The sequence below is a fragment of the Entelurus aequoreus genome, linkage group LG18, assembly GCF_033978785.1.
Source record: "Entelurus aequoreus isolate RoL-2023_Sb linkage group LG18, RoL_Eaeq_v1.1, whole genome shotgun sequence".
Classification (NCBI taxonomy): Eukaryota; Metazoa; Chordata; class Actinopteri; order Syngnathiformes; family Syngnathidae; genus Entelurus; species Entelurus aequoreus.
In genome coordinates this window covers 6,459,370-6,481,338 of record NC_084748.1, presented here as the reverse complement: position 1 = coordinate 6,481,338, position 21,969 = coordinate 6,459,370, and the positions used below count along the sequence as shown (strand labels likewise).

Here is a 21,969-nt window from a genome sequence, read left to right as displayed (position 1 = left end):
ATGATGCCAATGATGATGATGATTGTGGTGATGATGATGATGAGGATGATGATTATGGTGATGATGAGGAAGATGATGATGCCAATGATGATGATGATTGTGGTGATGATGATGATGAGGAAGATGATGTCGACGATGAGGAAGATGATGATGACGATGAGAACGATGATGATGAGGATGATGATTATGGTGATGATGAGGAAGATGATGATGCCAATGATGATGATGATGATTGTGGTGATGATGATGATGAGGAAGATGATGTCGACGATGAGGAAGATGATGATGACTATGATGATTATGTGATGATGAGGAAGACGATGATGCCAATGATGATGATGATGATGATGATTGTGGTGATGATGAGGAAAATTATGTTGACGATGAGGATGATGATGATTGTGGTGGTGAGGAAGATGATGATAATGATTGAGGTGATGATGATGAGGAAGATGATAATATTATGGTGATGATGAGGAAGATGATGATGCCAATGATGATAATGATGTTGATGATTGTGGTGATGATGATGATGAAGATGTTGACGATGAGGAAGATAATGATGATGATTATGGTGATGATGAGGAAGATGATGATGATGATGATGATTGTGGTGATGATGAGGAAGATGATGATGATGATAATGATTGAGGTGATGATGATGATGATGATGATGATGATTATGATGAGGAAGATGATGATGTTGATTTTTGTGGTGATGATGAAGATGACGATGATGATGACAATGACGAGGAAGATGATGATGACGTCACACTCACTTGCTGCCTTCACATGGACCCACAGCAGCTGCTGTGGAGGCCACGCCCACTGCCCCAGTGTGGCCTCCTGTGATTGGCTGGTCACAGTGTGGCCCGCTCCAACCAGACTGGCAGAGACACTCAGGTCCCTAAAACACACACACACACACACACACACACACACACACACACACGCACGCACGCACACACGCACGCACAAGCACACACACGCACAAGCACACACACGCACAAGCACACACACACACACACACACATCATTTTATCATTATTTCATCATTTTTATTAACAGCATAACCATTATCAATATTAATGTCACCATGATTTTTATTATCATAAATTGTTATCTTCATTAAAATCATCATCATTATTATCATGCATATAACCATCATCCCCAATATTATCATCATTATTATAATCATTAGTATTAGAATTATTTATAACCTCATTTTAATCATAACTTTTTACTATCATTATCATTTGTATTATTATTTTTGCTAACATTGTTATCATCATCATTTTATTTATTGGCATTATACTATTATCATCATGTTTCTTATCATCAATATTATTATACTCGCATCATCTTTTTTCATCATTATCATCATAATTATTGTCATCCTTTTTTATTATGTCATCATTTTTATTGCCATTATCATTAGTACTTATGATAATCTTCTGTATCAGTATTATTATCATAGTTCTTTATTATCATTATTGTTATCATCATTATTTTATCATCGTCATAACTTTTTGTTATTCTTATCATCATTTTATTATTTTATCGTTATTAGTATTATCCATCCAAACATTTGTACCGCTTATTCCTTTCGGGGTCGCGGGGGCGCTGGAGCCTATCTCAGCTACAATCGGGCGGAAGGCGGGGTACACCCTGGACAAGTCGCCACCTCATCGCAGGTTATTAGTATTATCATCATCATAATGTTTATCATCATCTATATCATCATCATCATTATAATTGTAATTATCATCAAGATCATCTTTATTATCATCAATATTACTATCATCATCATCATCATCATTATTATAGTTTTTATTATCATCATTTCATTATTATCGTCATTTTTACTATTATCATCTTTATTATTATTGCTATTATTATCATCATTTTTATCATCATCATTATGACTTTTATATTTACTATCAACATTATCATCATCATTAATATGATCACTATCATTGCTAGAATCATTTTATCATCATCATTATTCTCATAATCATTATTAATTATTATCATTATTATAATTGCCATTGCCATTATTATTATTATCATTATGATTATATAGTCATCATCACCATTACATTATTCATAAATCTATGATTATTATCATCATTATCATCATCATTTAATATCATAAAGATCATTATCATTATTAACATATCATTATTATCATCATAATTCTTCCTATTATTATTACTATATTATAATTATCATCATCATCATAATTATTATTATTGTGTTAATATAACATTATTAGTAGATCAGGATTTTCATTTTTTTAAATGTTGATTTCAACAACAAGCAAACATAAATTATTCCAAACGGTGTAGTAACAACAATAACAATAATAATAATACTAATATTATTATTATTATTATTGTTATTATTATTATTGAATATATTATTATTATTGTTAGCTATTGTTATTATTATTATTATTGTTGTTGTTATAATAATAATAATATAATATATAATATTAATAATAATACAATATATAATATTAATAATAATAATAATATTATTATTATTATTATCATTATTATTAACAACAAAATAATAATAATAACAACAACAATAACAATAATAATGATAATAAAAATAATAATATAACCATTAATAATAACAATAATAACAACAATAACAATACTTACAATAACAATAACAATAATATTATTGTTAGTTATTGTTATTATTATTATTATGGTTATTATTGTTGTTTTTAATCATAACAATATTATTATTATAATAATAATATAATGTATAATAATAATAATAATAATATTCTTATTATTATTATTAACAACAACAATAATACTAATAATAACAACAATGATATTAATAATAATATCAACAATAATAAAAACAGCTAACAATAATAATAATAATGATAATAATAATAATATAACCATTAATAATAATAATAATAACAACAATAACAATAATAATAATATTATTATTATTAATATTATTATTATTATTATTGTTGTTGTTAGTTATTGTTATTATTATTATTGTTAATACTAATGATAATAATAATATTATTGTAATAATAATAATAATAATATATTAATATACGTATTATTATTAATAACAACAACTACAATAATAATAACAATAATATTAATAATAATAACAACAATAATAACAATAGCTAACAATAATGATAATAATAATAATAATAATATAACCATTAATAATAATAATAATAATAACAACAATAACAACAACAATACTAATAGTAATAATAATAATAACAATAATAACGATGATAATAATGTTCAATAGGAAGTCCAAGCATGCTCTGATTGGCTACTGTGGAAGGCGTGTGCTGATTGGTCGATGCGTCTCACCTGCGCTTCGTTGGGCTGGCAGACGCCGTGCAGACAGAAGAGCTTCCTGCAGGCCTGGCATCCTGGCACCACGCCCGCCTTCATGTGCCCGCGCGTGAAGTCCTGCAGCTCGTGGTTGATGTAAAGGTTCCGGATGCATCCGTGCAAGCTGGACACGTTGGACACGTTGGCGCTGGGCGAGGACAGAGACAGGGAGGCGGGAATCACCTCCTCCGGCATACCTGATTAATAATGAGCCAATAAATCAATATTTTATGAGTTGATCTATATTTTGACATGTATTTTCTTTCAGGTTTAAGAGAGAAAGAGGCCCCGCCCACTCTTACCTCCCACATAGAGGGGGGCCTCCACCATGGCCGCCTGGCTCCGCCCCCGACTGTCGAGCGTGGTGGGCTGGCCGCCGTCCACCGACAGGTTGACCATTTGGTTGAAGGTCAGCAGCTCCACAGTGTGGAAGCGGCCGTCATTGACCGTCTCCGTGCTGTCAGCGAGGGAAAAACAAACATGTGACGTCATCGATGATGTCACTGTGGGCGGGGCAATGAACACATGAGGTAAGTAAATATGAGTAAATATATAGTACTATTAATTAATGTTTAGTAATATTAGTACATGTATAGTAATATGAATAAATGTATGCACACAGGAAATAGATTGACATTGAAGCCCCGCCCACACGACACCAGTCAGCCAATCAAAGCTTTAGTTTTTATGCTGCTTAGCTTGTCAAGATAAAACAAGTTAAATAGAAGGTGAATAAAAGGTAAATAAAAAGTTAATGAAAAGTAAAAGCAGGTAAATAGAAGGTAAAACATGTTGAATACAAGGTCAATAAATGTAATAGACGGTAAATTAAAGGAAAATCAAGTCAAATATAAAGTAAAAGAAGGTAAATACTATTTAAAAAGGTAACTAAAAGGTAAAAGAAGGTACATAAAAGGTAAAAGAAGGCAAACAAGTTAAACACAAGGTAAAATAAGGTAAATAAAAGGTAACTGAAAAGTTCAAAGAAGGTACATAAAAGATAAAACAAGGTAAAAAAGGTAAACAGAAGGTAAAAGCAGGTAAACAGAGGGTAAAAGAAGGTAAATAACAGGTAAAAAGCAGGTAAATAGATGGTAAATGTGTTAAATAAAAGGTGAAAAAAGGTAAATAATTGTAGTAGATGGTAAGTTAAAAGGAAATCAAGTTAAATATAAAGTAAAAGAAGATAAATACTATTTAAAAACGGTAACAAAAAGGTAAAAGGAGGTATATTAAAAGGTAAAAGAAGGTAAACAAGTTAAACAGAAGGTAAAATAAGTTACAAAAAAGGTTAAAATGAGGTAAATAGAAGGTAAACATGTTAAATAAAAGGTGAAAAAAGGTACATAGGTGAATAAAAGGTAAATGAAAGGTAAATATAAAGTTAATGAAAAGTTTAAACAGGTAAATAGAAGGTAAAAACATGTTAAATAAAAGGTCAATGAATGTAATAGATGGTAAATTAAAGGGATATCAAGTTAAATATAAAGTAAAAGAAGGTAAACACTCTTTAAAAAGGTAACTAAAAGGTAAGAAGAGGTACATAAAAGGTAAAAGAAGGCAAACAAGTTAAACAGAAGGTAAAATAAGGTAAATAAAAGGTAACTGAAAAGTTAAAAGTAGGTACATAAAAGGTAAAACAAGGTAAAAAAAAGTTAACAGAGGGTAAAATAAGGTAAATAAAAGGTAAAAATCAGGTAAATAGAAGGTAAATGTGTTAAATAAAAGGTGAAAAAAGATAAATAATTGTAGTAGAGGGTAAATTAAAGGGAAATCAAGTTAAATGTAAAGTAAAAGAAGGTAAATACTCTTTAAAAAGGTCACTAAAAGGTAAAGGGCGGTACATAAAAGGTAAAAGAAGGCAAACAAGTTAAACAGAAGGTAAAAGAAGGTAAATAAAAGGTAGCTAAAAAGTTAAAAGAAGGTACATGGATATTTTTTGTGCTTGTCAGCGGCCAAACACCCGAACTGATGGAGGACGTGTGTGATGTAGAGACGCAGCGATGTTTGCACCTGTAGATGGCGGCGGCGGCCTGGTTCCCGGGATCGTAGGTGACCCTGACGTGACCTTGGTGCAGCTCCACGGCGATGGGCTCGTTGTCCCCGTTGTACAGCAACACGCCGTTGTCCTCTGCAGTGGACACCTGGGACACAAAACACACTTTTGTGTTGTCGGGCCTTGTGGGGACCTGGCTGTAAACACACTTGTGTTGTCGGGCCTTGCGGGGACCTGGCTGTAAACACACTTTTGTGTTGTCGGGCCTTGCGGGGACCAGGCTGTAAACACACTTTTGTGTTGTCGGGCCTTGCGGGGACCTGGCTGTAAACACACTTGTGTTGTCGGGCCTTGTGGGGACCTGGCTGTAAACACACTTTTGTGTTGTCGGGCCTTGTGGGGACCTGGCTGTAAACACACTTTTGTGTTGTCTGGCCTTGCGGGGACCTGGCTGTAAACACACTCTTGTGTTGTCGGGCCTTGCGGGGACCAGGCTGTAAACACACTTTTGTGTTGTCGGGCCTTGCAGGGACCTGGCTGTAAACACACTTTTGTGTTGTCGGGCATTGCGGGGACCTGGCTGTAAACACACTTCTGTGTTGTCGGGCCTTGCGGGGACCTGGCTGTAAACACACTCTTGTGTTTTCGGGCCTTGTGGGGCCATGGCTGTAAACACACTTTTGTGTTGTCGGGCCTTGTGGGGACCGGATGGTAAAAACACTTTTGTGTTGTCGGGCCTTGTGGGGACCGGATGGTAAACACAGTTTTGTGTTGTCGGGCCTTGTGAGGACCTGGCTGTAAACACACTTTTGTGTTGTCGGGCCTTGTGGGGACCGGATGGTATACACACTTTTGTGTTTTCGGGCCTTGTGGGGACATGGCTGTAAACACACTTTTGTGTTGTCGGGCCTTGCGGGGACCTGGCTGTAAACACACTTTTGTGTTGTCTGGCCTTGCGGGGACCGGATGGTAAACACAGTTTTGTGTTGTCGGGCCTTGTGAGGACCTGGCTGTAAACACACTTTTGTGTTGTCGGGCCTTGTGGGGCCATGGCTGTAAACACACTTTTGTGTTGTCGGGCCTTGTGGGGACCTGGCTGTAAACACACTTTTGTGTTGTCTGGCCTTGCGGGGACCTGGCTGTAAACACACTTTTGTGTTGTCTGGCCTTGTGGGGACCTGGCTGTAAACACACTTTTGTGTTGTTGGGCCTTGCGGGGACCTGGCTGTAAACACAGTTTTGTGTTGTCTGGCCTTGCGGGGACCTGGCTGTAAACACACTTTTGTGTTGTCTGGCCTTGCGGGGACCTGGCTGTAAACACAGTTTTGTGTTTCGGGCCTTGCGGGGACCTGGCTGTAAACACACTTTTGTGTTGTCGGGCCTTGCGGGGACCAGGCTGTAAACACACTTTTGTGTTGTCGGGCCTTGCGGGGACCTGGCTGTAAACACACTTGTGTTGTCGGGCCTTGTGGGGACCTGGCTGTAAACACACTTTTGTGTTGTCGGGCCTTGTGGGGACCTGGCTGTAAACACACTTTTGTGTTGTCTGGCCTTGCGGGGACCTGGCTGTAAACACACTCTTGTGTTGTCGGGCCTTGCGGGGACCAGGCTGTAAACACACTTTTGTGTTGTCGGGCCTTGCAGGGACCTGGCTGTAAACACACTTTTGTGTTGTCGGGCATTGCGGGGACCTGGCTGTAAACACACTTCTGTGTTGTCGGGCCTTGCGGGGACCTGGCTGTAAACACACTCTTGTGTTTTCGGGCCTTGTGGGGCCATGGCTGTAAACACACTTTTGTGTTGTCGGGCCTTGTGGGGACCGGATGGTAAAAACACTTTTGTGTTGTCGGGCCTTGTGGGGACCGGATGGTAAACACAGTTTTGTGTTGTCGGGCCTTGTGAGGACCTGGCTGTAAACACACTTTTGTGTTGTCGGGCCTTGTGGGGACCGGATGGTATACACACTTTTGTGTTTTCGGGCCTTGTGGGGACATGGCTGTAAACACACTTTTGTGTTGTCGGGCCTTGCGGGGACCTGGCTGTAAACACACTTTTGTGTTGTCTGGCCTTGCGGGGACCGGATGGTAAACACAGTTTTGTGTTGTCGGGCCTTGTGAGGACCTGGCTGTAAACACACTTTTGTGTTGTCGGGCCTTGTGGGGCCATGGCTGTAAACACACTTTTGTGTTGTCGGGCCTTGTGGGGACCTGGCTGTAAACACACTTTTGTGTTGTCTGGCCTTGCGGGGACCTGGCTGTAAACACACTTTTGTGTTGTCTGGCCTTGTGGGGACCTGGCTGTAAACACACTTTTGTGTTGTTGGGCCTTGCGGGGACCTGGCTGTAAACACAGTTTTGTGTTGTCTGGCCTTGCGGGGACCTGGCTGTAAACACACTTTTGTGTTGTCTGGCCTTGCGGGGACCTGGCTGTAAACACAGTTTTGTGTTTCGGGCCTTGTGGGGACCTGGCTGTAAACACACTTTTGTGTTGTCGGGCCTTGTGGGGACCAGGCTGTAAACACACTTTTGTGTTGTCGGGCCTTGTGGGTACCATGGCTGTAAACACACTTTTGTGTTGTCGGGCCTTGTGGGGACCGGATGGTAAACACAGTTTTGTGTTGTCGGGCCTTGTGAGGACCTGGCTGTAAACACACTTTTGTGTTGTCGGGCCTTGTGGGGACCGGATGGTATACACACTTTTGTGTTTTCGGGCCTTGTGGGGACATGGCTGTAAACACACTTTTGTGTTGTCGGGCCTTGTGGGGACCTGGCTGTAAACACACTTTTGTGTTGTCGGGCCTTGTGGGGACCGGATGGTAAACACACTTTTGTGTTTTCGGGCCTTGTGGGGACATGGCTGTAAACACACTTTTGTGTTGTCGGGCCTTGCGGGGACCTGGCTGTAAACACACTTTTGTGTTGTCTGGCCTTGCGGGGACCAGGCTGTAAACACACTTTTGTGTTTTCGGGCCTTGTGGGGAGCTGGCTGTAAACACACTTTTGTGTTGTCGGGCCTTGTGGGGACCAGGCTGTAAACACACTTTTGTGTTGTCGGGCCTTGTGGGGACCGGATGGTAAACTCAGTTTTGTGTTGTCGGGCCTTGTGGGGACGGATGGTAAACACAGTTTTGTGTTGTCGGGCCTTGTGGGGACCTGGCTGTAAACACACTTTTGTGTTGTCGGGCCTTGTGGGGACCAGGCTGTAAACACACTTTTGTGTTGTCGGGCCTTGTGGGTACCATGGCTGTAAACACACTTTTGTGTTGTCGGGCCTTGTGGGGACCGGATGGTAAACACAGTTTTGTGTTGTCGGGCCTTGCGGGGACCAGGCTGTAAACACACTTTTGTGTTGTTTGGCCTTGTGGGGACCTGGCTGTAAACACACTTTTGTGTTGTCGGGCCTTGCGGGGACCAGGCTGTAAACACACTTTTGTGTTGTCGGGCCTTGCGGGGACCTGGCTGTAAACACACTTTCGTGTTGTCGGGCCTTGTGGGGACCGGATGGTAAACACAGTTTTGTGTTGTCGGGCCTTGCGGGGGTCTGGCTGTAAACACACTTTTGTGTTGTCTGGCCTTGCGGGAACCAGGCTATAAACACACTTTTGTGTTGTCGGGCCTTGCGGGGACCTGGCTGTAAACACACTTTTGTGTTGTCGGGCCTTGCGGGGACCTGGCTGTAAACACACTTTTGTGTTGTCGGGCCTTGCGGGGACCAGGCTGTAAACACACTTTTGTGTTGTCGGGCCTTGCGGGGACCTGGCTGTAAACACACTTTCGTGTTGTCGGGCCTTGTGGGGACCGGATGGTAAACACAGTTTTGTGTTGTCGGGCCTTGCGGGGGTCTGGCTGTAAACACACTTTTGTGTTGTCTGGCCTTGCGGGAACCAGGCTATAAACACACTTTTGTGTTGTCGGGCCTTGCGGGGACCTGGCTGTAAACACACTTTTGTGTTGTCGGGCCTTGCGGGGACCTGGCTGTAAACACACTTTTGTGTTGTCTGGCCTTGCGGGGACCAGACTGTAAACACACTTTTGTGTTGTCTGGCCTTGTGGGGACCGGATGGTAAACACAGTTTTGTGTTGTCGGGCCTTGCGGGGGCCTGGCTGTAAACACACTTTTGTGTTGTCTGGCCTTGCGGGGACCTGGCTGTAAACACACTTTTGTGTTGTCGGGCCTTGCGGGGACCTGGCTGTAAACACACTTTTGTGTTGTCTGGCCTTGCGGGGACCAGACTGTAAACACACTTTTGTGTTGTCTGGCCTTGTGGGGACCGGATGGTAAACACAGTTTTGTGTTGTCGGGCCTTGCGGGGGCCTGGCTGTAAACACACTTTTGTGTTGTCGGGCCTTGCGGGGACCAGGCTGTAAACACACTTTTGTGTTGTCTGGCCTTGTGGGGACCGGATGGTGAACACACTTTTGTGTTGTCGTGCCTTGTGGGGACAAGGCTGTAAACACACTTTTGTGTTGTCGGGCCTTGCGGGGGCCTGGCTGTAAACACAGTTTTGTGTTGTCGGGCCTTGCGGGGGCCTGGCTGTAAACACACTTTCGTGTTGTCGGGCCTTGTGGGGACCGGATGGGAAACACAGTTTTGTGTTGTCGGGCCTTGCGGGGGTCTGGCTGTAAACACACTTTTGTGTTGTCTGGCCTTGCGGGGACATGGCTGTAAACACACTTTTGTGTTGTCTGGCCTTGCGGGGACCAGGCTGTAAACACACTTTTGTGTTGTCTGGCCTTGTGGGGACCTGGCTGTAAACACACTTTTGTGTTGTCGGGCCTTGCGGGGACCAGGCTGTAAACACACTTTTGTGTTGTCGGGCCTTGCGGGGACCAGGCTGTAAACACACTTTTGTGTTGTCGGGCCTTGTGGGGACCGGATGGTAAACACACTTTTGTGTTGTCGGGCCTTGTGGGTACCATGGCTGTAAACACACTTTTGTGTTGACGGGCCTTGCGGGGACCTGGCTGTAAACACACTTTTGTGTTGTCGGGCCTTGCGGGGACCTGGCTGTAAACACACTTTTGTGTTGTCGGGCCTTGCGGGGACCAGGCTGTAAACACACTTTTGTGTTGTTTGGCCTTGCGGGGACATGGCTGTAAACACACTTTTGTGTTGTCGGGCCTTGTGGGGACCGGATGGTAAACACAGTTTTGTGTTGTCGGGCCTTGCGGGGGCCTGGCTGTAAACACACTTTTGTGTTGTCGGGCCTTGCGGGGACCAGGCTGTAAACACACTTTTGTGTTGTCGGGCCTTGTGGAGACCGGATGGTAAACACACTTTTGTGTTGTCGGGCCTTGTGGGGATCGGATGGTAAACACAGTTTTGTGTTGTCGGGCCTTGCGGGGGCCTGGCTGTAAACACAGTTTTGTGTTGTCGGGCCTTGCGGGGGCCTGGCTGTAAACACACTTTCGTGTTGTCGGGCCTTGTGGGGACCGGATGGTAAACACAGTTTTGTGTTGTCGGGCCTTGCGGGGGTCTGGCTGTAAACACACTTTTGTGTTGTCTGGCCTTGCGGGGACCTGGCTGTAAACATACTTTTGTGTTGTCGGGCCTTGCGGGGACCAGGCTGTAAACACACTTTTGTGTTGTCTGGCCTTGTGGGGACCTGGCTGTAAACACACTTTTGTGTTGTCGGGCCTTGTGGGGACCGGATGGTAAACACACTTTTGTGTTGTCGGGCCTTGTGGGGACCGGATGGTAAACACACTTTTGTGTTGTCGGGCCTTGTGGGGACCGGATGGTAAACACAGTTTTGTGTTGTCGGGCCTTGCGGGGGCCTGGCTGTAAACACACTTTTGTGTTGTCGGGCCTTGCGGGGACCGGATGGCAAACACAGTTTTGTGTTGTCGGGCCTTGTGGGGACCGGATGGCAAACACAGTTTTGTGTTTTCGGGCCTTGTAGGGACATGGCTGTAAACACACTTTTGTGTTGTCGGGCCTTGCGGGGACCTGGCTGTAAACACTCTTTTATGTTGTCGGGCCTTGCGGGGACCTGGCTGTAAACACACTTTTGTGTTGTCGGGCCTTGTGGGGCCATGGCTGTAAACACACTTTTGTGTTGTCGGGCCTTGTGAGGACCTGGCTGTAAACACACTTTTGTGTTGTCGGGCCTTGTGGGGCCATGGCTGTAAACACACTTTTGTGTTGTCGGGCCTTGCGGGGACCTGGCCGTGAACACACTTTTGTGCTGTCGGGCCTTGCAGGGACCAGGATGTAAACACACTTTTGTGTTGTCGGGCCTTGTGGGGACCAGGCTGTAAACACACTTTTGTGTTGTCTGGCCTTGCGGGGAACTGGCTGTTAACACACTTTTGTGTTGTCGGGCCTTGTGGGGACCTGGCTGTAAACACACTTTTGTGTTGTCGGGCCTTTCGGGGACCTGGCTGTAAACACACTTTTGTGTTGTCTGGCCTTTTGGGGACCTGGCTGTAAACACACTTATGTGTTGTCGGGCCTTGCGGGGACCAGGCTGTAAACACACTTTTGTGTTGTCGGGCCTTGCGGGGACCTGGCTGTAAACACACTTTTGTGTTGTCGGGCCTTGTGGGGCCATGGCTGTAAACACACTTTTGTGTTGTCGGGCCTTGTGGGGACCGGATGGTAAACACACTTTTGTGTTGTCGGGCCTTGTGGGGACCGGATGGTAAACACAGTTTTGTGTTGTCGGGCCTTTTGAGGACCTGGCTGTAAACACACTTTTGTGTTGTCGGGCCTTTCGGGGACCTGGCTGTAAACACACTTTTGTGTTGTCTGGCCTTTTGGGGACCTGGCTGTAAACACACTTTTGTGTTGTCGGGCCTTGCGAGGACCAGGCTGTAAACACACTTTTGTGTTGTCGGGCCTTGCGGGGACCTGGCTGTAAACACACTTTTGTGTTGTCGGGCCTTGTGGGGACCGGATGTTAAACACAGTTTTGTGTTGTCGGGCCTTGTGGGGACCTGGCTGTAAACACACTTTTGTGTTGTCGGGCCTTGTGGGGACCTGGCTGTAAACACACTTTTGTGTTGTCGGGCCTTGTGAGGACCTGGCTGTAAACACACTTTTGTGTTGTCGGGCCTTGTGGGGCCATGGCTGTAAACACACTTTTGTGTTGTCGGGCCTTGTGGGGACCAGGCTGTAAACACACTTTTTTGTTGTCGGGCCTTGTGGGGACCGGATGGTAAACACAGTTTTGTGTTGTCGGGCCTTGTGGGGACCTGGCTGTAAACACACTTTTGTGTTGTCGGGCCTTGTGGGGACCTGGCTGTAAACACACTTTTGTTTTGTCGGGCCTTGTGGGGACCTGGCTGTAAACACACTTTTGTGTTGTCGGGCCTTGTGGGGAACGGATGGTAAACACACTTTTGTGTAGTCGGGCCTTGTGGGGACCAGGCTGTAAACACACTTTTGTGTTGTCGGGCCTTGTGGGGACCGGATGGTAAACACAGTTTTGTGTTGTCGGGCCTTGTGGGGACCAGGCTGTAAACACACTTTTGTGTTGTCTGGCCTTGCGGGGACCTGGCTGTAAACACACTTTTGTGTTGTCGGGCCTTGTGGGGACCGGATGGCAAACACAGTTTTGTGTTGTCGGGCCTTGTGAGGACCTGGCTGTAAACACACTTTTGTGTTGTCGGGCCTTGTGGGGCCATGGCTGTAAACACACTTTTGTGTTGTCGGGCCTTGTGGGGACCTGGCTGTAAACACACTTTTGTGTTGTCGGGCCTTGTGGGGCCATGGCTGTAAACACACTTTTGTGTTGTCGGGCCTTGTGGGGACCTGGCTGTAAACACACTTTTGTGTTGTCGTGCCTTGTGGGGAACGGATGGTAAACACACTTTTGTGTAGTCGGGCCTTGTGGGGACCAGGCTGTAAACACACTTTTGTGTTGTCGGGCCTTGTGGGGACCGGATGGTAAACACAGTTTTGTGTTGTCGGGCCTTGTGGGGACAAGGCTGTAAACACACTTTTGTGTTGTCGGGCCTTGCGGGGACCTGGCTGTAAACACACTTTTGTGTTGTCGGGCCTTGTGGGGACCTGGCTGTAAACACACTTTTGTGTTGTCGGGCCTTGCGGGGACCAGGCTGTAAACACACTTTTGTGTTGTCGGGCCTTGTGGGGACCGGATGGCAAACACAGTTTTGTGTTGTCGGGCCTTGTGGGGACCTGGCTGTAAACACACTTTTGTGTTGTCGGGCCTTGTGGGGACCAGGCTGTAAACACACTTTTGTGTTGTCTGGCCTTGTGGGGACCTGGCTGTAAACACACATTTTTTTGTTGTCTGGCCTTGCGGGGACCAGGCTGTAAACACACTTTTGTGTTGTGGGGCCTTGTGGGGACCTGGCTGTAAACACACTTTTGTGTTGTCGGGCCTTGCGGGGACCTGGCTGTAAACACACTTTTTGTGTTGTCTGGCCTTTTGGGGACCTGGCTGTAAACACACTTTTGTGTTGTCGGGCCTTGCGGGGACCAGGCTGTAAACACACTTTTGTGTTGTCGGGCCTTGCGGGGACCTGGCTGTAAACACACTTTCGTGTTGTCGGGCCTTGTGGGGACCGGATGGCAAACACAGTTTTGTGTTGTCGGGCCTTGTGGGGACCTGGCTGTAAACACACTTTTGTGTTGTGGGGCCTTGTGGGGTCCTGGCTGTAAACACACTTTTGTGTTGTCGGGCCTTGCGGGGACCTGGCTGTAAACACACTTTTGTGTTGTCTGGCCTTTTGGGGACCTGGCTGTAAACACACTTTTGTGTTGTCGGGCCTTGCGGGGACCAGGCTGTAAACACACTTTTGTGTTGGCGGGCCTTGCGGGGACCTGGCTGTAAACACACTTTCGTGTTGTCGGGCCTTGTGGGGACCGGATGGTAAACACAGTTTTGTGTTGTCGGGCCTTGCGGGGGTCTGGCTGTAAACACACTTTTGTGTTGTCTGGCCTTGTGGGGACCGGATGGTAAACACAGTTTTGTGTTGTCGGGCCTTGCGGGGGCCTGGCTGTAAACACACTTTTGTGTTGTCGGGCCTTGCGGGGACCTGGCTGTAAACACACTTTTGTGTTGTCGGGCCTTGTGGGGACCGGATGGCAAACACAGTTTTGTGTTTTCGGGCCTTGTGGGGACATGGCTGTAAACACACTTTTGTGTTGTCAGGCCTTGTGGGGACCTGGCTGTAAACACACTTTTGTGTTGTCGGGCCTTGTGGGGACCGGATGGCAAACACAGTTTTGTGTTGTCGGGCCTTGTGAGGCCATGGCTGTAAACACACTTTTGTGTTGTCGGGCCTTGTGGGGACCTGGCTGTAAACACACTTTTGTGTTGTCGGGCCTTGTGGGGACCGGATGGTAAACACAGTTTTGTGTTGTCGGGCCTTGTGGGGACCTGGCTGTAAACACACTTTTGTGTTGTCGGGCCTTGTGGGGACCTGGCTGTAAACACACTTTTGTGTTGTCGGGCCTTGTGGGGACCTGGCTGTAAACACACTTTTGTGTTGTCGGGCCTTGTGGGGAACGGATGGTAAACACACTTTTGTGTAGTCTGGCCTTGTGGGGACCAGGCTGTAAACACACTTTTGTGTTGTCGGGCCTTGTGGGGACCGGATGGTAAACACAGTTTTGTGTTGTCGGGCCTTGTGGGGACCAGGCTGTAAACACACTTTTGTGTTGTCGGGCCTTGTGGGGACCGGATGGTAAACACAGTTTTGTGTTGTCGGGCCTTGTGGGGACCTGGCTGTAAACACACTTTTGTGTCGTCGGGCCTTGTGGGGACCAGGCTGTAAACACACTTTTGTGTTGTCGGGCCTTGCGGGGACCAGGCTGTAAACACACTTTTGTGTTGTCGGGCCTTGTGGGGACCTGGCTGTAAACACACTTTTGTGTTGTCGGGCCTTGCGGGGACCAGGCTGTAAACACACTTTTGTGTTGTCGGGCCTTGTGGGGACCTGGCTGTAAACACACTTTTGTGTTGTCGGGCCTTGTGGGGACCGGATGGCAAACACAGTTTTGTGTTGTCGGGCCTTGTGAGGACCTGGCTGTAAACACACTTTTGTGTTGTCGGGCCTTGTGGGGCCATGGCTGTAAACACACTTTTGTGTTGTCGGGCCTTGTGGGGACCTGGCTGTAAACACACTTTTGTGTTGTCGGGCCTTGTGGGGCCATGGCTGTAAACACACTTTTGTGTTGTCGGGCCTTGTGGGGACCTGGCTGTAAACACACTTTTGTGTTGTCGGGCCTTGTGGGGACCTGGCTGTAAACACACTTTTGTGTTGTCGGGCCTTGTGGGGAACGGATGGTAAACACACTTTTGTGTAGTCGGGCCTTGTGGGGACCTGGCTGTAAACACACTTTTGTGTTGTCGGGCCTTGTGGGGACCGGATGGTAAACACAGTTTTGTGTTGTCGGGCCTTGTGAGGACCTGGCTGTAAACACACTTTTGTGTTGTCGGGCCTTGTGGGGCCATGGCTGTAAACACACTTTTGTGTTGTCGGGCCTTGTGGGGACCTGGCTGTAAACACACTTTTGTGTTGTCGGGCCTTGTGGGGCCATGGCTGTAAACACACTTTTGTGTTGTCGGGCCTTGTGGGGACCTGGCTGTAAACACACTTTTGTGTTGTCGGGCCTTGTGGGGAGCTGGCTGTAAACACACTTTTGTGTTGTCGGGCCTTGCGGGGACCAGGCTGTAAACACACTTTTGTGTTGTCGGGCCTTGTGGGGACCGGATGGTAAACACAGTTTTGTTTTGTCGGGCCTTGTGGGGACCTGGCTGTAAACACACTTTTGTGTTGTCGGGCCTTGCGGGGACCAGGCTGTAAACACACTTTTGTGTTGTCGGGCCTTGTGGGGACCGGATGGTAAACACAGTTTTGTGTTGTCGGGCCTTGTGGGGACCTGGCTGTAAACACACTTTTGTGTTGTCGGGCCTTGCGGGGACCTGGCTGTAAACACACTTTTGTGTTGTCTGGCCTTTTGGGGACCTGGCTGTAAACACACTTTTGTGTTGTCGGGCCTTGCGGGGACCAGGCTGTGAACACACTTTTGTGTTGTCGGGCCTTGCGGGGACCTGGCTGTAAACACACTTTCGTGTTGTCGGGCCTTGTGGGGTCCGGATGGTAAACACAGTTTTGTGTTGTCGGGCCTTGCGGGGGTCTGGCTGTAAACACACTTTTGTGTTGTCAGGCCTTGTGGGGAGCTGGCTGTAAACACACTTTTGTGTTGTCGGGCCTTGCGGGGACCTGGCTGTAAACACACTTTTGTGTTGTCGGGCCTTGCGGGGACCTGGCTGTAAACACACTTTTGTGTTGTCGGGCCTTGCGGGGACCTGGCTGTAAACACACTTTTGTGTTGTCGGGCCTTGTGGGGCCATGGCTGTAAACACACTTTTGTGTTGTCGGGCCTTGTGGGGACCGGATGGTAAACACAGTTTTGTGTTGTCGGGCCTTGTGAGAAGCTGGCTGTAAACACACTTTTGTGTTGTCGGGCCTTGTGGGGCCATGGCTGTAAACACACTTTTGTGTTGTCGGGCCTTGTGGGGACCTGGCTGTAAACACACTTTTGTGTTGTCGGGCCTTGTGGGGTCCTGGCTGTAAACACACTTTTGTGTTGTCGGGCCTTGTGGGGGACGGATGGTAAACACACTTTTGTGTAGTCGGGCCTTGTGGGGACCAGGCTGTAAACACACTTTTGTGTTGTCGGGCCTTGTGGGGACCGGATGGTAAACACAGTTTTGTGTTGTCGGGCCTTATGGGGACCAGGCTGTAAACACACTTTTGTGTTGTCGGGCCTTGTGGGGACCGGATGGTAAACACAGTTTTGTGTTGTCGGGCCTTGTGGGGACCTGGCTGTAAACACACTTTTGTGTTGTCGGGCCTTGCGGGGACCAGGCTGTAAACACACTTTTGTGTTGTCGGGCCTTGTGGGGACCGGATGGCAAACACAGTTTTGTGTTGTCGGGCCTTGTGGGGACCTGGCTGTAAACATACTTTTGTGTTGTCGGGCCTTGTGGGGACCAGGCTGTAAACACACTTTTGTGTTGTCTGGCCTTGCGGGGAGCTGGCTGTAAACACACTTTTGTGTTGTCGGGCCTTGTGGGGACCTGGCTGTAAACACACATTTTTTTGTTGTCTGGCCTTGCGGGGACCAGGCTGTAAACACACTTTTGTGTTGTGGGGCCTTGTGGGGACCTGGCTGTAAACACACTTTTGTGTTGTCGGGCCTTGCGGGGACCTGGCTGTAAACACACTTTTGTGTTGTCTGGCCTTTTGGGGGCCTGGCTGTAAACACACTTTTGTGTTGTCGGGCCTTGCGGGGACCAGGCTGTAAACACACTTTTGTGTTGTCGGGCCTTGCGGGGACCTGGCTGTAAACACACTTTCGTGTTGTCGGGCCTTGTGGGGACCGGATGGTAAACACAGTTTTGTGTTGTCGGGCCTTGCGGGGGTCTGGCTGTAAACACACTTTTGTGTTGTCTGGCCTTGCGGGGACCAGGCTGTAAACACACTTTTGTGTTGTCGGGCCTTGCGGGGACCTGGCTGTAAACACACTTTTGTGTTGTCGGGCCTTGCGGGGACCAGGCTGTAAACACACTTTTGTGTTGTCTGGCCTTGCGGGGACCTGGCTGTAAACACACTTTTGTGTTGTCGGGCCTTGCGGGGACCTGGCTGTAAACACACTTTTGTGTTGTCTGGCCTTGCGGGGACCAGACTGTAAACACACTTTTGTGTTGTCTGGCCTTGTGGGGACCGGATGGTAAACACAGTTTTGTGTTGTCGGGCCTTGCGGGGGCCTGGCTGTAAACACACTTTTGTGTTGTCGGGCCTTGCGGGGACTTGGCTGTAAACACACTTTTGTGTTGTCGGGCCTTGTGGGGACCGGATGGCAAACACAGTTTTGTGTTTTCGGGCCTTGTGGGGACATGGCTGTAAACACACTTTTGTGTTGTCGGGCCTTGCGGGGACCTGGCTGTAAACACACTTTTGTGTTGTCGGGCCTTGCGGGGACCTGATGGTAAACACAGTTTTGTGTTGTCGGGCCTTGTGAGGACCTGGCTGTAAACACACTTTTGTGTTGTCGGGCCTTGTGGGGACCTGGCTGTAAACACACTTTTGTGTTGTCGGGCCTTGTGGGGCCATGGCTGTAAACACACTTTTGTGTTGTCGGGCCTTGTGGGGACCTGGCTGTAAACACACTTTTGTGTTGTCGGGCCTTGTGGGGAGCTGGCTGTAAACACACTTTTGTGTTGTCGGGCCTTGCGGGGACCAGGCTGTAAACACACTTTTGTGTTGTCGGGCCTTGTGGGGACCGGATGGTAAACACAGTTTTGTGTTGTCGGGCCTTGCGGGGACCAGGCTGTAAACACACTTTTGTGTTGTCGGGCCTTGTGGGGACCGGATGGTAAACACAGTTTTGTGTTGTCGGGCCTTGTGGGGACCTGGCTGTAAACACACTTTTGTGTTGTCGGGCCTTGCGGGGACCTGGCTGTAAACACACTTTTGTGTTGTCTGGCCTTTTGGGGACCTGGCTGTAAACACACTTTTGTGTTGTCGGGCCTTGCGGGGACCAGGCTGTAAACACACTTTTGTGTTGTCGGGCCTTGCGGGGACCTGGCTGTAAACACACTTTCGTGTTGTCGGGCCTTGTGGGGTCCGGATGGTAAACACAGTTTTGTGTTGTCGGGCCTTGCGGGGGTCTGGCTGTAAACACACTTTTGTGTTGTCTGGCCTTGCGGGGACCAGGCTGTAAACACACTTTTGTGTTGTCGGGCCTTGCGGGGACCTGGCTGTAAACACACTTTTGTGTTGTTGGGCCTTGCTGGGACCTGGCTGTAAACACACTTTTGTGTTGTCGGGCCTTGCGGGGACCTGGCTGTAAACACACTTTTGTGTTGTCGGGCCTTGTGGGGCCATGGCTGTAAACACACTTTTGTGTTGTCGGGCCTTGTGGGGACCGGATGGTAAACACAGTTTTGTGTTGTCGGGCCTTGTGAGGACCTGGCTGTAAACACACTTTTGTGTTGTCGGGCCTTGTGGGGCCATGGCTGTAAACACACTTTTGTGTTGTCGGGCCTTGTGGGGACCTGGCTGTAAACACACTTTTGTGTTGTCGGGCCTTGTGGGGACCTGGCTGTAAACACACTTTTGTGTTGTCGGGCCTTGTGGGGAACGGATGGTAAACACACTTTTGTGTAGTCGGGCCTTGTGGGGACCAGGCTGTAAACACACTTTTGTGTTGTCGGGCCTTGTGGGGACCGGATGGTAAACACAGTTTTGTGTTGTCGGGCCTTGTGGGGACAAGGCTGTAAACACACTTTTGTGTTGTCGGGCCTTGTGGGGACCGGATGGTAAACAGTTTTGTGTTGTCGGGCCTTGTGGGGACCTGGCTGTAAACACACTTTTGTGTTGTCGGGCCTTGCGGGGACCAGGCTGTAAACACACTTTTGTGTTGTCGGGCCTTGTGGGGACCGGATGGCAAACACAGTTTTGTGTTGTCGGGCCTTGTGGGGACCTGGCTGTAAACACACTTTTGTGTTGTCGGGCCTTGTGGGGACCAGGCTGTAAACACACTTTTGTGTTGTCTGGCCTTGCGGGGAGCTGGCTGTAAACACACTTTTGTGTTGTCAGGCCTTGTGGGGACCTGGCTGTAAACACACATTTTTTTGTCGTCTGGCCTTGCGGGGACCAGGCTGTAAACACACTTTTGTGTTGTGGGGCCTTGTGGGGACCTGGCTGTAAACACACTTTTGTGTTGTCGGGCCTTGCGGGGACCTGGCTGTAAACACACTTTTGTGTTGTCTGGCCTTTTGGGGACCTGGCTGTAAACACAGTTTTGTGTTGTCGGGCCTTGCGGGGACCAGGCTGTAAACACACTTTTGTGTTGTCGGGCCTTGCGGGGACCTGGCTGTAAACACACTTTCGTGTTGTCGGGCCTTGTGGGGACCGGATGGTAAACACAGTTTTGTGTTGTCGGGCCTTGCGGGGGTCTGGCTGTAAACACACTTTTGTGTTGTCTGGCCTTGCGGGGACCAGGCTGTAAACACACTTTTGTGTTGTCGGGCCTTGCGGGGACCTGGCTGTAAACACACTTTTGTGTTGTCGGGCCTTGTGGGGCCATGGCTGTAAACACACTTTTGTGTTGTCGGGCCTTGTGGGGACCTGGCTGTAACACACTTTTGTGTTGTCGGGCCTTGTGGGGAGCTGGCTGTAAACACACTTTTGTGTTGTCGGGCCTTGCGGGGACCAGGCTGTAAACACACTTTTGTGTTGTCGGGCCTTGTGGGGACCTGGCTGTAAACACACTTTTGTGTTGTAGGGCCTTGTGGGGACCTGGCTGTAAACACACTTTTGTGTTGTCGGGCCTTGTGGGGACCTGGCTGTAAACACACTTTTGTGTTGTCGGGCCTTGTGGGGATCGGATGGTAAACACACTTTTGTGTAGTCTGGCCTTGTGGGGACCAGGCTGTAAACACACTTTTGTGTTGTCGGGCTTTGTGGGGACCGGATGGTAAACACAGTTTTGTGTTGTCGGGCCTTGTGGGGACCAGGCTGTAAACACACTTTTGTGTTGTCGGGCCTTGTGGGGACCGGATGGTAAACACAGTTTTGTGTTGTCGGGCCTTGTGGGGACCTGGCTGTAAACACACTTTTGTGTCGTCGGGCCTTGTGGGGACCAGGCTTTAAACACACTTTTGTGTTGTCGGGCCTTGCGGGGACCAGGCTGTAAACACACTTTTCTGTTGTCGGGCCTTGTGGGGACCTGGCTGTAAACACACTTTTGTGTTGTCGGGCCTTGCGGGGACCAGGCTGTAAACACACTTTTGTGTTGTCGGGCCTTGTGGGGACCTGGCTGTAAACACACTTTTGTGTTGTCGGGCCTTGTGGGGACCGGATGGCAAACACAGTTTTGTGTTGTCGGGCCTTGTGAGGACCTGGCTGTAAACACACTTTTGTGTTGTCGGGCCTTGTGGGGCCATGGCTGTAAACACACTTTTGTGTTGTCGGGCCTTGTGGGGACCTGGCTGTAAACACACTTTTGTGTTGTCGGGCCTTGTGGGGCCATGGCTGTAAACACACTTTTGTGTTGTCGGGCCTTGTGGGGACCTGGCTGTAAACACACTTTTGTGTTGTCGGGCCTTGTGGGGACCTGGCTGTAAACACACTTTTGTGTTGTCGGGCCTTGTGGGGAACGGATGGTAAACACACTTTTGTGTAGTCGGGCCTTGTGGGGACCAGGCTGTAAACACACTTTTGTGTTGTCGGGCCTTGTGGGGACCGGATGGTAAACACAGTTTTGTGTTGTCGGGCCTTGTGAGGACCTGGCTGTAAACACACTTTTGTGTTGTCGGGCCTTGTGGGGCCATGGCTGTAAACACACTTTTGTGTTGTCGGGCCTTGTGGGGACCTGGCTGTAAACACACTTTTGTGTTGTCGGGCCTTGTGGGGCCATGGCTGTAAACACACTTTTGTGTTGTCGGGCCTTGTGGGGACCTGGCTGTAAACACACTTTTGTGTTGTCGGGCCTTGTGGGGAGCTGGCTGTAAACACACTTTTGTGTTGTCGGGCCTTGCGGGGACCAGGCTGTAAACACACTTTTGTGTTGTCGGGCCTTGTGGGGACCGGATGG

General features: G+C 47.9%; 1 protein-coding gene across 1 annotated transcript in view; it reads right to left on the bottom strand.

Moving 5' to 3' along the window:
* Nucleotides 1-308: 308 nt before the first annotated feature.
* The window catches only part of LOC133634264 (slit homolog 1 protein-like), a 50,439-nt gene continuing 28,778 nt past the window's right edge, over nucleotides 309-21,969 (bottom strand). The window contains exons 3-6 of the mRNA XM_062027392.1: nucleotides 5,406-5,536; nucleotides 3,695-3,849; nucleotides 3,369-3,589; nucleotides 309-907 (exon numbers count right to left, since the gene is read on the bottom strand). Of these exons, the coding sequence (XP_061883376.1) occupies nucleotides 776-907; nucleotides 3,369-3,589; nucleotides 3,695-3,849; nucleotides 5,406-5,536 (639 nt within the window). The 3' untranslated portion in view covers nucleotides 309-775. The remainder of the gene's footprint in view (nucleotides 908-3,368; nucleotides 3,590-3,694; nucleotides 3,850-5,405; nucleotides 5,537-21,969) is intronic.